The sequence below is a fragment of the Cibotium barometz genome, chromosome 40 (assembly GCF_041138505.1).
Source record: "Cibotium barometz isolate CiBa-2024 chromosome 40, ASM4113850v1, whole genome shotgun sequence".
NCBI classification, from domain to species: Eukaryota; Viridiplantae; Streptophyta; class Polypodiopsida; order Cyatheales; family Cibotiaceae; genus Cibotium; species Cibotium barometz.
In genome coordinates, this window is record NC_141085.1 from 43,222,297 (window position 1) to 43,237,148 (window position 14,852).

A 14,852-nucleotide genomic window follows, 5' to 3' on the forward strand; every position below is an offset into this window, starting at 1 on the left:
GTTTTATGCATAAACTCTTTATATATTCAGAGACTTATGCATAAGACTATGCATTGAGTCTTATGCATTAGACTATGCATAGAGTCTTATGCATACACTATGCAATAGAGTCTATGCATAAGACTATCCATAGAGTCTCAAACCAATAGTCTATAAAACAAATAAAACAAATCCTCCCATAGCACCAGAGGATGTACCATAAGAAAATATGGTGTGTTTAAGGCTTACCCATGGAGATCTTACTTGCTTATTGAAAGCTTGCTTACAATAAGCTTCAACAAAGACAACCTAGAAATAGAGAACCGAAATAAATAAGAAAATATTAGCTTATCCATGTTGGAAGTTGAACCTAGCTATGAGAGCATGCATGCCTATGCATGCTCCTAGGGTGCAACAAACCATAGCAACACACACACACACACACACACACACACACACACACACACACACACCTTCTCAATCACTTTTTCCACTTTAGCATGTGCACAACAATACATACTACGTGAGTATAACCTGATCCATGTCAGTAGTATAATCAAGGCATCTTGCTCACTCTCTCAATGATTGTATCCACTTTAGCATGTGCACAGTATATACAACATGTCAGTATAACCCGATTCGCATCATCATCACCCATGAAGTAATTTTTCTCACTCTCTCAATCATTGCGCCCATTTTAGCATGTGCACATTACATACTACGTGCGAGTATAACCCAATCCCATCTAAGTTACGAGCTTGTCTTTTCTTGATTAATTTACAATCTATTTACGGTTGGTCAAACACAAGTGTCTCTACATTATTCAGGTGTTGAAAAGGAGAACTCTATGATGGGGACACGAGATGAGGCAAAGAAGATGTTGCATTCTTTGGGGATGGACTACAACTATATAAACTCATGCCCAAATGGTTATGTTCTTTTTCAAAGAGAGAGTATGAAGAATTATCCACATGGCCAAAATGTGGCATGCATAGATATAGGTAAGATTATCAAGTTGGAGCTATTCCTTAGAAGATTTTAAGGTATTTTCCAATAATCCGAAGGATAAAACACATGTTTAAGTGCAAATCCATAGCAGAGCTAATGACATGGCATGCTAGAGATCAATCCATAGATGGTAGTTTCCTGGTGCTAATTGTGCTAGAGACACATCAAGGAGACATGGCCTAAATTTAAGAAGAAGTCTTGTGCACTATGGATTTTAGCGAAGAGGTAGGAGACAAGAGTGAAGAAGGTGATTGCATCCTTTTTTCACACCATGTCATATGCATTACCTCAAGGGTGTGCCTTCACAAAAAATAATAAGTTGGGTGGCTTAAAGTCTCATGATTGGCACAAGTTCACAAGTATATAAAATTTCAAGCTCTTATCTAAGATTTTCTTAATCTTCACTGGTGAAAGTGTCTTAACTCACTAATGAATGTTTGTGGATGGTGTTACTTTGTAGTTTGTGCTTTCTATTACAATAATAAAAAATGGAAGGATTACCATTTATAAGATCAATGGATTAGTAACATGGATCTATTGTGAGCAGGTAAGAAGCGGTGTGCTTAAGTGAGAAGCATTTTCCAACATCTATTCTCACTATCCAAATACACATGTTGGTACACATAGTAGATGAAGTTGTAATAGAAAGTACTATCCATAGTCGATGGAATTTGATGTTCTTTTTGGAAATATTTAAGATCTTAAAGGATTTTGTGAGACAAAGGTCAAGGCGTGAAGGGATAATAGCAAAAGAATTGCTAGTTCAAGAATCACTAGTATATATTTTAGAGTTTCTTAGTCAAATAGATCCATGTCAGCCTCGATTTGGCATAACGAAGATGATGAGTGTATAGTTGGAGAGGTACCACAAGGAAATGGGATCACTCATAAGATGGATGAATCCTTACGACATAAAATCAATAAATTTTGTATACTAAATTCTCTAGAAATGCCAAAGTGGATTAATATGTATAAAGAGGTACATGTGGACATAGACATCTTCCAAACATAGATATCTTCCATCCCCCCCTCCTCGAGCTTACACTTCTCCCAAAGATATGTAACTCTGAGATAGCTGTATAGAATTCTGTTAGGTAAGAAAGGAATAATGGTGAAAAGACAAGTGATGAGCAAGAGATGGAGTTTGCAAGAGGATGTGGCTAGCATGTAAGTTAAAGCATATACATAACCCTATTTAAATATTTTTTGTCATATTATTGATAGTTTTTTGCTTAAATTTTTATAGTAGTATCATAAATTTAAAGCATCATGGTCCCATGGTTGTCACTTTCATGAGCATATAGAGTAATGACTAACTTTCTCCAAGAGAGTTAAGCGAGTGCCTGTGTTACAAATATTTTTACTTTGAATCTTGATTACTGTGGTAAAAGATGCCATAAATGTAAATTTTAGGCAATTTGACATATTTATTCTTGATATTAAATGATTCAAAGTGGTCTAGAATGGTCCAAATCCAATAATTATTAGAAGAGATAAAAGTGGACTTTGTTGAAAATGTGGTGCCGAATATGTTATCATGTATATATCAATGTATGGGAGTGTGTGAACCTTAGGGAAAAGGCTGTCAAATGTTAGAATGATGTGTGAAGTGTAAAAGAGAGAATCTTGATGATGTAAGGGATGTAAGAGGGAAAAGCTAGCAAGTAGCTATAAATGGATGCATGCAAGATCATTTCATCAATACAAGTCGTTATTTTTTTATTAGCCTAGATTCATACCTTAACTACCTTTGTGAGTGTTGATATCATACACTAATAATGCCTTCTTTCAAGTTCCACCCACCATAGCTCTATCTTAACAACTCCCACACACTCTGTAGCCTTCTCAAATCTTATATTTCTCAACTTAGCTCTCTCTTGCAACTACCACCATAGCTCTCTCTTGCAACTCCCACACACTATGTAGCCTTCTCAAATCTTGTATTTCTCAACTTAGTATCAGAGCAAGGCTCACTATTGCATTCTTAGACTTAGCATTAGCTGTAATTACCAATATTATTAGGATTAATAGTTCAAGGACTCATTTGTGGATCATGTTGGTAAGATAAAGAGTATTATGATGCAACTTTGCAAGTATCAAGGAATCCATGAGAATGAGAAGGATGTGATAGCAATCTTAATTAAAAGCACGACTCAAGAGCTTTCTTCAGGTGGTAACAACTCTTACTAATCTTCCAAATCTTACTCTTGAAGGTGTTGAATCGTGCTTGTTTGAAGAGGATAAGAAGCTAAAAGGTGTATAACAAAGCTCAACAAGAGCAGGGAGACTGCTTTTTTCAAGTCCAATGTCAAATGTAACCATTGCGGAAAGATGGGGCATGTAATGGCCCAATCTTATCATTAAAACAAGTCCCAAGCTTGTATATGATGCATGTGGAAAGGTAGGCCACCTTGAGAAGAATTTTTGGCAAATGAGTAGAAGCACCTCTTGATTATGCGCCAAAAGAACATCTTTTCTAGATATGATGATGTTTATAATTATGTTCTATGTCGATGTTTATGTTATGTCTCATGTCATGTTGAGGTAATCACCTCTCACTCCCAACATCGATGATGTAGGCTAAGTGATGTATATGTGTCTCCATCAAGGGGGGCAAAGAATGTCATGTCATTTATGATACATTACCTTGTTGGGATGAGACCCTATTGGGCACCAAAGGGGGGTGTTAAAAATCTGGTACCGGGATATGTTATCATGTATGTATGGGAGTGTGTGAACCTTAGGGAAAAGGCTGTCAAAGGTTAGAATGATGTGTGAAGTGTAAATGGTGTGAAGAAGATTCTAGAAGGAGGTAAAAATGGAGAATCTTGATGATGTAAGGGATGACATAAGAGGGCAAGTGGAGGATAGCGAGCAAGTGGCTACAAATGGATGTATGCTAGCTCATTTCATCAATGCAAGTCATGATTTTGTGATAAGTCTAGATTCATACTTAATTATCTCTATTAGTGTTGATATCATACTCTAATAATGCCTTCTTTCATCTTCCACCCACCATGGCTCTCTGTTGCAACTCCTACACACTTCATAGCCTTCTCAAATCTTGTATTTCTCAACTAACTCTTTGCTATTGAGACTCAATAAAGTTGTGAATAGATAGTCATGGTACATTTATATAACTATAACAGTGTGAGGAGCAGGTAATAAATTTTAAGAAAATATGTACTAACCATTTGTTGTTATAGAATGGAAAAAACACAATAGATCTTATAATATTGAGCAAGTAATCTTCCAACAGCTTTGTCTTGGAATCAAAATAGTGGTACATATTTGAAGATAAAGATATTGAGGGAAAAATGGAAGAAGGTGATAATATACCCAATTCTTTGGAGGGTAATCAAAGAGATGCTCATTATCTAAATGTTATGGACAATGATAACATTGAGAATCAATTGGTAGAACATTAGGAGACTCATCATCATTTAGTGAACTTACCGATAATATATCCTCGGATCATTCTATGTTTGGTAATGAATCCACTTTTAGTCTTGAGTTTGAAGACAATATATGAGATATGGACATTACGTTAGAAATTGACCTCTTTGGAGCCATGGACCTTGTATGTGATCAACAATCATAAATTTTCTTTTATATTCTCAAATCAAATGTATTTATTAATATTTTTGATAAAATACAATAAGTAAATTTATCCTCAAATATTGATGTGCATACTAATGTACATTTCGATGCACATACTGGCACACATATCGACGACTCTATAGACACAATTACCAATGGCAATAACCAGGTCTCGAGAAGATCACATGCTTGAAAGAAACTATCTCCTTCAAAACGTTGGTAGAAAGTATCGATAGACCTCATGTAGTGAAAATGAAATCACTTAAAGTAGTATATATCTAATCTTTTTTTTTTAGTTTTAAAATTTTAGCTTGATTTACACACACAAAACCAAAGCTATATTAACTAGTCATAGACTTTCAAAACTAGTTTGTTTTATCATTTCATAGGGTATTTTTGCATATTTCATATTGGATTCTTTGTACTCTCAACTTGTTTAAGGTGTCTTGCAATGTTTTAATTCTTAAACAATAATATCCCCAACCAACATCTATTCTAATATTTTAAAAGTCAATGGTGTTGATGGTTATTTTCAAATCTTCAAAATTTGGCAGATTTTGTTGAATTTTGCAAAACTTACTCATTGTATAACTACAGCATGGCATACCAACATTATTTTACTAGAGAAGGCAACCAATATTTTGAGCTCGTACAAATGACTAACTCAAAATATTGGTTGCCTTCTCTAGTAAAATAATGTTGGTATGCCATGCTGTAGTTATACAATGAGTAAGTTTTGCAAAGATGTCATCTCAAGTTACAGGTGTTAGTGCCACCTCTATAGAGGGGGCCCACCTTGAGTGCCCATTTTCTTCAATGATGTATATTTCTTGACCAAACCCTTACCCTCTATTGGAAAAAATATTATCTTTGTCTAGTCAAAATAAGGAGAGGCCTTTACCTTGGTCGATTTTTCCTTCACAAATCTACCAATTGGTTTCATAATTAAAGTTTTGGTTGAATCTTTTCCAATTAGAGCCTTGAAAAAAGAGAATGCTTTGTTTCTAACATTGCTCTCACCTTATCCACAATCGTTGGATTTGTTTGGAAGGGCCTTTAAAAAATGCAAGAATATAGGAGCATAAGTATGGATTTAATGTTTTGATTATAAGTAGGCTCAATGTAATTTTGAACAAACATTTTCTTTACACTTCAATTTAAGTAAAATTAAATCTTCTATCAATTTGAGAAGGAATAAGATGAGAAGATTTTTTAAAATTTTGAAATTTGTTACCTGTGAAAATTTTATATGGTGGTGATTTTATGTGAATATTTGAATCTCTTTAATAAACAAAAGGAAAAGTAGATTATATTATGAGAGAAAAAGAAAAGGATTACAAAAAGACTTTTGGCTAGAGACTCTCTAACTCCTAACTTAGATACTTATTGGTACACTCATAGGCACATATATGTTTCTTTCGTGGTGGGGGGTGTGGGGAGGGGGGGGGGTGGGGTTGTGTGTGTGTCCACACTCTTGCTTTGGTGGAAAGGGTGAGAAAAAGATTTAAGGTACACCCAATTTTCTGGTGTTTTTTTTTCAAAGGACTTTAAATGAGGTGGAAAAGAAATGCATGATCCCATGCCTCTTGAACGAAGGGCCAGTCCTTGTAAGCACCCATACCTTGGGGGTGAGCCTTCCAAGTATGCTTTAGAAACTAATTCTCCACCTCATTTAAAGACCTCACCAAAAAATTTCTTAGAAAAGTGGGTGGGGTAGTGGGCCTTAAACCTTTTTCTCACCCTTTCTTATTTTTTTCATACAAAATTTGTTGGAAGGGGATTCTAACTCCCCCTATATTGATCTGATTTTTTAAATTTAAAAATTAAAAAACCGGTATGTGGAAAAACATAAGAAACAATTGTTATTGATTTCCAGAAGGTAGGTCAAATGAAAAGTTTGTTTAATTCGGGTTAATTAAATTGAAACGGCCACAACAAAAGCGCCCTAGCTGCCCTCACTTCTGGATAGCCATCGCCATAGCCAGAGTTTCAAGTACAAGCTACGCGCCATGAGTCTTCCTGCTCGCACGTCGGCGGCATCGCCTTCCCAGAAGCAGAAGCTGCGTGTGCTGTGCCTGCACGGCTTCCGCACCAGCGCCAGCATCATGGAAAGACAATTAAATAAGTCATGGCATTACACAGTCCTTGACCTCCTGGATACGGTTCTATGTTCTGTCCTCTGATCTTGATCTGTTCAAACTTTTCCTAAATATTGGTTTTCGGCTCTGTTTAACTTATGATGATGATCCCTGTAGGTCTTTCTGGATGCCCCGTTTCCAGCTACTGGAACATCTAGCGTCGAGGGGAGCTTCCCGCCGCCCTACTACGAGTGGTTTCAGTACGAGGAGGTACGCAGCATCATCACTCTGATCACTAATTCGACCCTCTCATATCCTTGCCTGATACCAGCTAGTTCTACATTTTCTGCAGAGCGGCGAGACAGATGATCATGTCAAATACTTGAATTTGGATGAATGCATACAGTTTATCTCGAGTTTCATGGAAAAGCACGGCCCGTTTGATGGTATTTTAGGATACTCGCAGGTGGTTTTATGAATCCTCCCAAAACGAACGAACGCACGCACGCAATGTGCAGTATACGCATACGTCGCACATGCAGCTGACTTGTGCGGCGCTACAGCCAGCTGCTGTATTCCATGAAGGCAGCTCGGTCTCTCTCTCACGTCACTCGTGCATGCAGACACACGTGCTTCACACACACACACACACACGTCTCTCTCTCTCTCTCTCTCTCTCTCTCACACACACACACACACACACACACACTCTCGCACGCACGCAGGCAGACAGCGGCACCTGGATTATCCTGCAGCAATGACGATGATTGATTTGCTGGTTGTGTAGGGTGCTTTTCTGTCAGCAGCTCTTGCGGGCATGCAACAGCAGGTCAAGTATATTCTAACCATAATAATTTTGCCAAAGCGAGTGTCTATTTGCTTACTCTCTCTCTTTTTTTTTTGGGGACGGTGGTGGATCCGTTTTTCTTTGAATAGGGGCTAGCTCTCACGTCCATTCCAGCTTTGCGCTTTGTTATTATTATGTCCGGTGGAGAGATTACTGGCGAGCATAAATGGAAGGATTGTTATTCACAACCTATCAAGTGTCCATCTGTGCACGTCATAGGTCATGATACATATGCTCTCTAACCTCATAATCTATCTCCAGTAACGGTAACATCATTTGTGAAACTTTTCACTCATCATTAATCTGTGCCATTACAGGGACGAATGACCAGTTCAAAACTAGAAATGAAGATCTCTTGCTTGCCTTTGAGAACCCTGTTGTCGTTCGGCTGGATACTTTACCATGGCTAGGTACTCCGAGAGAGAGAGAGAGAGAGAGAGAGAGAGAGAGAGAGAGAGAGATTAATGCTTGCTAGGGCTCCATGAGACCAAATTATATAACACATAATACTAAGTAGCACAACAACTTGGTGGAAGATGCATATAAGGGGCTACAGATCTATCAATTAAGGGGCGAAACAAAAGGGCCTATACATAGAAACATCTACCTATGGGCATTGTAAGTGGAGTCATGATTTAAGATGACACGGTAGTGCGCACGCTCCTTGCATGATCCCCCGCTTGCCTGGCGTCGCCTGCGCCCTCCCCCTAGCCCATTGTCCACTTTTTTGCCCGCCTCCCCCTCTTTGCTGCACACCCCCCTTCCCTCTCTTCGCTGCTCAGTGCCTCCCCCTCCCCCCTCTTTTTTCTTTTTTGGATGCCCCCCATCTCCTGCCCCTCCCCTTTTTTTCTCTCAGCTGGCAGCCTGGCCCCCCTCCTTTATTTCCTTCCTCCTCTTCGTTTCCCCGTCTCTCTCCTCTCTCCCCTCCCGTGGTGCAGGTTGATGCTTCCTGGCTTCTGGGGTTTTCAGCTTTATTAGGCAAGCTTTGGTTTATTTTGGTCTTCCCCCTCAGGGAGCCGCTCTGTCATCCCCAACCGAAGCCACCGTTAATTGCATTTCCTTCTCCGAAGCGGATCTACAAGTTTTTGCCACCATGACTGTGGCCTCACTTGAGGCCTCCACCTTGGTCTGCAAAATTGTTAGTAGCCACTCTGCGTGCAAACAACTCAGGGATGTTTTTCAAGCCAACCTTATTGGCGAACCTGCAAAGATCATCGATATTCACCCTCTAGGACGTGGATACTACTACCAGGTGCAATTCGACTTGCCTTGTCGAACTGCGTATGGCGCAGGCCTTCTTTGCACAGTGGCAGCATGCCTTGATCTTGCGTCTGACCCATGACTGGCGTTTCAGGCTTCCTAGTGATAGTTTGCTTCCCATGCCTTAGGAAGGAGTACCTTCCCCTTCTCTCGGTGATTGGTGGTGCCATCAGGAGAGTGATGGAGTCTCCCCCCCCACCGTTGCCCCTCGGCCCTCGCAAGGACAGTTGGGATTCTATCCCTCTGCATCTGTGTGGCCTCATTGGAGTCTGTACCACATTGTATATTTATTCCTAGCCTCCGAGGTGACCCCATACAACAGCGTGTGGAGTATTCTGGCCGTCTAGGCCAATGCTTCATTTGCAGACAGATGGGTCATTTAGCTTGAGCTTTCCCTCCGCAACAATCCAGGAGACCGCCTCTGATGTTTCTTCCCCTTGGTTCTCATGTTGACCCTCACCAGGGGGTAGAGAGAGGTCAGGTCCTTAGGCAGCAGAGAGCACTAGGCCCCGACTTTGGGTGACCCTACAGACGGTTGCGGGCTGCCAGCAGACGACCACCAGAGAGCCGAATGCTGTTTGTCGCCGAGCGCGCTAGGTTGGCAGATCTCAGGAGGATTTGGTTCTGTTAGAGAACCGTTATGAGCATTTATGTTAGCATTTTCCCGTTGGTGACGTGCCCTCTCCAAGTCTCTAAGTAGGCCCCTACGGCCCCACCAGTATGCCAGCCAATTCCTCATTGAGATCCCCCTCGACCCCTAGTGTTCTGAGAGGCTGGCCTCTTTGAGTCCCCAGAGCGAGCCCCTCCCCTCATCTTTCCTCTCCGATGGATCCCTCATAGTAGCACCCCTCCCCGGCCTCTCCGCCCCTCCGCCATCTCTCGCCCCCGCCACCCCACCTCCCCCCCCAATCTCGACATCGACTTTACCTACCGTAGTAGCGCACTCTACCCCGCCTTATCATCCGAGCCCTCCCTCCCTCCCTCCCACCCCCCCTTCTGCCTTTCTAGAGCACTCTTGTCACCCCCACCAGCCGTTGACCTGAAGCAGAGGCAACCGACGGGATCAGCCCATCGCTTGATTCACCACTTTTTCGAGCCCCAGTAGAGATGACCATTGCTGCCTCCCTGGTGAGGGCTCTCCTGCCAGAGTCCCCAGGTGGGGCCCCTAAGATCGTGGGATAGTTTGTGGACTACAATTTCTTCTGGTGAACAGTAGCCCCTGTTCACCACTCTAGGCCCTCTACGCTAGAGTGGCACGATAATCTTCTCTTTCCCCTTCAGTGCAGCCGCTCTGGGAGGACAGAGTGGCATCCTGATTTAGTGGCAGCTACCATCCAAGGTGAGGCATTGAAGCTCTCCCACCATCTCCATGATCTCTACATCACCGGCATTCTCACCCATTTTTGGCCTTTTGGCTAGGATGGAGCTTGGAGGCCAAGATAGGGGGATGGTAGCCTCCAGTCTGGAGGAGCTTCTCTTTGTGTTTATACATACATCGGCTATGGTACCTCTTTCCCCCTCTTACAAATACCTCTACTATGATCGATGGAGTCTGAATCATGCATATGCGCCTGCTCGTACAGAGTGGCATCACATGGAGGACAAGATTAGTGTCCAACTAGTGCGCCTTTGTCCCCCCACATGGATTGTGATTGTTCCCTGTTCTAAACCCTCGCCCCCAAGACTCTTCGAGTGGAGGGCAGTTTTGCTAGTGCTACATCGCACTAAGATTAATATGCAGATTGTTTCGTGGAACATTCAGGGTTTAAGGGGGTCTGAGTGCTTTCATTAAGGAGTCCTATGAGGCAAGCTTCAGAGGGCCATAGTGGGGGGACCCATAGACATTCTTTTCCTCTAGGAGCATCATCTCTTAGAGGGGCACACCCGCCCCGCAGATGCGAGAAGATTCTTCCAGGAAGGAGTCATACTTTCTAGTCCCCATCCTCAAGGACGCACGAAGGGATGTGTATATTTGTCAATGAGTAGCTGCTTTTGGCACTGACTGGCTTAGGATTAATTGTCTCGGGGCAAGCACAATGGATTACCATTGCTATTGGAGAGGACAGCATTGGGTTCCTCAATGTTTAAGCTCCGATTTTACTGCTACTACAGGTAAAGCCCTCTTCTGGAGCTCTTTATGATAGGCCCTCCCTTAGGCTGACTTTTGGTGGTTGGGCGGTGACTTTAACATGATAGAGGCAACAGAGGACATACTTGGAGGTGGCACGGCTACAGTTTTAGGAGCAGAGTACTCAACCTCAGGGGAGATGATTCTTGTAGTCAGGGGATAGGACCCTTGGCATCTTCCAAAGTTTGGGCTTAGCCCTGGGAGCCTTAGCTTCTCGAGATCAGATAGGAGGAGCACCACCCCCAACCTCTCTAGACTTGACAAGTTTTATTTTGATGAGTGCACTTGCAGTCGAGGGAGTATGATTGTGGTAGGTACTTCATTATCTGATCAAGCCCTAGTTATTTTGTCCTTAGAGGATACTTGGAGGCATGACATGCATGTGAGCCCAAGGATATCTGGAAAGCCTCATTCGGGACCCCAAGATATGTAGCATAATAGAGCAGATATGGGTGGGATTGGATTTTCTTTCAGGCTTTGTTGCGTGCACATTGGTGGATGAGGGCTTAGGGGAGATCAAAAGTTTCTTGCAGGAGGCACCCAAAGCTGATCACAGGGTTTTCGAGAGAAGAAGAGGAGTTTGTGGAGGAGTCTTGCCTCTTTATTGTGGCTTCAGGAGAGTTACCTGGATAGCAAGTGGATCGAGAGTCAGCTTTCCGCCGCTCGCACACGGAGATTAGATCCATAGAGGAGAGGAGGGTGAAGTACATGTATCATGCCAAGGCCTCTTTCTGGACTCAAGCAGGTGACAGAGTCGCACGGGATTTCTTTGAGATAGCCATCCCCCATAGGAGGTGAGATGGTATTCACAGGTTGCATGGCTAGGATGGAGCTATTGTTTCAGATCCCCCCAGGTGAGAGCCATCACCACTGACTTTTTTCGGTCCCTCTTGGTGTCCCAACATCTTCACAGGTGGTAAACGCACGCGAGAGGGTATGGCGGCATACGAGGGAGGTGGTTCCCCCTTCTCTTTGGTAATTCTTATTGACACCATTTACTACCGAGAGGAGTTGGTGGAGGCATTCACGACACTTCCTAGGGGAAAATTCCCAGGGGTAGACGGGCTTCCAGTCTCCTTCTCTCTTGCCATTGACACCATTTACTACCGAGAGGGTATGGCGGCATACGAGGGAGGTGGTTCCCCCTTCTCTTTGGTAATTCTTATTGACACCATTTACTACCGAGAGGAGTTGGTGGAGGCATTCACGACACTTCCTAGGGGAAAATTCCCAGGGGTAGACGGGCTTCCAGTCTCCTTCTCTCTTGCCATTGGAACCTCATGGAAGGTGGCCTTTGAGTTTCCTTCAATGAGATTATGATTATAGGTGCCATGCCAGAGAGGCTCTTAGAGGGCTTGATTCACTTGATTCCCAAGGAGGGTGGTGACAGAATGGATCCAACAGTGGAGACCCATTACTCTTCTAGGGACAACCTATAAGATCTTGGCCAATGCCATTAGCAGGAGACTTCAGCCTTTTCTCCTAGACTTGATCCACAACACTTAGATTGGCTTTATTCAGTATTGGAGTATTCTGGATAACATCTTTACCTTTTGGGAGGCAACAGCTTTGGCCAGGATGTGGTAGCAGGACCTCATTATGCTACTCCTAGAATTTGAGAAAGCTTATGCATTAGGAACTCAATGGAGTCTTTTTGGGCCCTTTAATTTGCCATGAGGTTATGGAAACGTTTAACTTTTTGACAAATAGGAGCCCGCCATGTAAGCAAAAACCAATGGTTTGTAAGAGAGGTGTAAGAGTGGTCAAAGGATGCACTTTTTCCCCCAAAAAGGGGAGGGGGCAATTTTACAATTTTCGGACCTCCATAACTTCTACATACAAGCTTCGATTTGAGCGGAGATTACAGATCCGTGATCTACGCATCAAGAGCTTTCCATAGATATGCTACATGATATGGTTTTATCCGCTAGATTTTAAATTCCATTTTCCCCCCAAAATTCAAATTCGAATAAAGTAGCCGTTTTGAAGCTTCTAATTAGAAAATGTTTCTTCTTAAAAGAAAAGGTTTGACTCCCTTAAACTGCCAAATAAAAGGGCCCAAGAAGACTCCATTGAGTTCCTAATGGATAGGGTGGATTGGAGGTTTCTAGATGGCACTATGAGCCAGATGGAATTTCCCATGGAGTGGATTCATGGAGTCTTAGGACTTTACTCAGCCTCACACAGCCAGGTTCTCATTCAGGGAGCCCATGGGGCAACAGATTCCCCCTCTCTCGCTTGGTTCGATAGGGCTATCTTTTAGTACCTTACCTCTTCCTATTCGTCACCGAGTCCATGAGTAGTTTTCTCTCCGCCCAAGAGACCGGGCTCAGGGATTGCATCTTCCCCTGCACACGTCGGAGGAGCTACTGGACTTAGAGTTTGTAGATGACACGTCAGCTTTCCTTGTAGCATATATGGGGAATCTACAGAGATTTTTAGAGGCAATCGAGGTCTTTTGCCGTACATTAGAAGCATAGATCAACTGGCACAAGTCATGTGGTTTTTGGGTAGGCTTAGCACCTGCTCTAACTTGGTGATCAGTTGAGGATTTCCATTGGAGCTCGGGGGGCACTCCAGTTCGATATCTTAGTTGCCAGGTTGGCATTGATATCTCTCCCACCGAACTGCAGCTCTCATCCCGCTTCTTCCAAGTATTCGGAAAAAGCTTCTATATTGGAGCTTAGCAAGGCTCTCCTTTACCAGGCAGGGTGCTAGTGGTGGCGAACCAGGTACTTCTTGCCACCATGTGGTACATCACTTCATGTTGGGCCTTTTCTTGGGCATGTATTGGCGAGGTATAACTATTGATACATAATTTCTTATGGGCCGGAAGTGATGGGAGGCCAGCCAAGGCCAAGGTGGCATGGAGAGTGATTATTCAGCCATGTCGTAGCGGGGGGCTAAGCCTCATCGACCCAGCTATTCAGAGTTACGCCTTGTTGGGCAAGCTGATTATTAGAGGACTCCTTCTCCCAGTGGTGAGCCGTGGAAGGATTTCCTATTGGCTCGAATTTTAGCCCGCACTCTGAGTCTTAGGGGCCCTTGGCCACGGAGTACCAAATGGATCTTCACAGAGATGGCCAACCGGAGGAGAAACGTCTCTTCCCCTTATGATCAGGTGATTCCCACCCTCAAATGAGGCGAGTTTGTATTTAGGCTGTTTTTTTCTTTAACTAATAGAAGGATCTTTTTCCAAGAGGAAAAAAAAAAGAAATATCTACCTATGTGAGGAGGCAAAATCGACCATCTTTCTAGCTCGCTCGACCTATCGTCTCACCGCTTGACCTGTTCAACCAACAATTAGATTGTCCAAATAGCCCAAACGGGACCATATCCTACTCTAGGCACATAATCTTGCCTCTTATGTGTGCAAGTAAGGTTTCATGTCCATATTCCATGCCATTAATGCATGAATGTGATAGTGAAGGCCAATGGGAATCATCATGGCATTATCACATGTCTAAGGAGATATTTGGGTCTCTAAAAGACTTTGACGAGAGAGAGAGAGAGAGAGAGAGAGAGAGAGAGAGATAGCTAATATACATACATACATACATACATACATATATATATATATATACAAGAAAGTTAAATTATTAATACTCTATCATTAACAACCTATATCTCTCTATCCACCCCCCCCCCTCTCTCTCTCTCTCTCTCTCTATATATATATATATATATATATATATATATATATATATATGTATGTATGTGTATATATATTTATATGTATATATATATATGTATCTGTATATATATATGTATGTATATATATATATATACATACATATATATATACAGATACATACATATATATATACATGTACATATATATATACATATATATATATATATACATATATATATATATATATATAGAGAGAGAGAGAGAGAGAGAGGGTGGATAGAGAGACATAGGTTGTTAATGATAGAGTAATTATAATTT

The 14,852-nt window shown here is 42.2% G+C and overlaps 1 protein-coding gene across 2 annotated transcripts in view; it reads left to right on the forward strand.

The window, feature by feature from the left end:
* Positions 1 to 6,525: 6,525 nt before the first annotated feature.
* Positions 6,526 to 14,852, forward strand: part of LOC147615532 (uncharacterized) — a 29,565-nt gene continuing 21,238 nt past the window's right edge. For both annotated transcript variants that reach the window (XM_086778945.1, XM_086778944.1), the window contains exons 1-6: positions 6,526 to 6,749; positions 6,843 to 6,935; positions 7,018 to 7,131; positions 7,453 to 7,494; positions 7,602 to 7,731; positions 7,830 to 7,922. In XM_086778945.1, the coding sequence (XP_086635071.1) occupies positions 6,597 to 6,749; positions 6,843 to 6,935; positions 7,018 to 7,131; positions 7,453 to 7,494; positions 7,602 to 7,731; positions 7,830 to 7,922 (625 nt within the window). In that variant the 5' untranslated portion in view covers positions 6,526 to 6,596. The remainder of the gene's footprint in view (positions 6,750 to 6,842; positions 6,936 to 7,017; positions 7,132 to 7,452; positions 7,495 to 7,601; positions 7,732 to 7,829; positions 7,923 to 14,852) is intronic.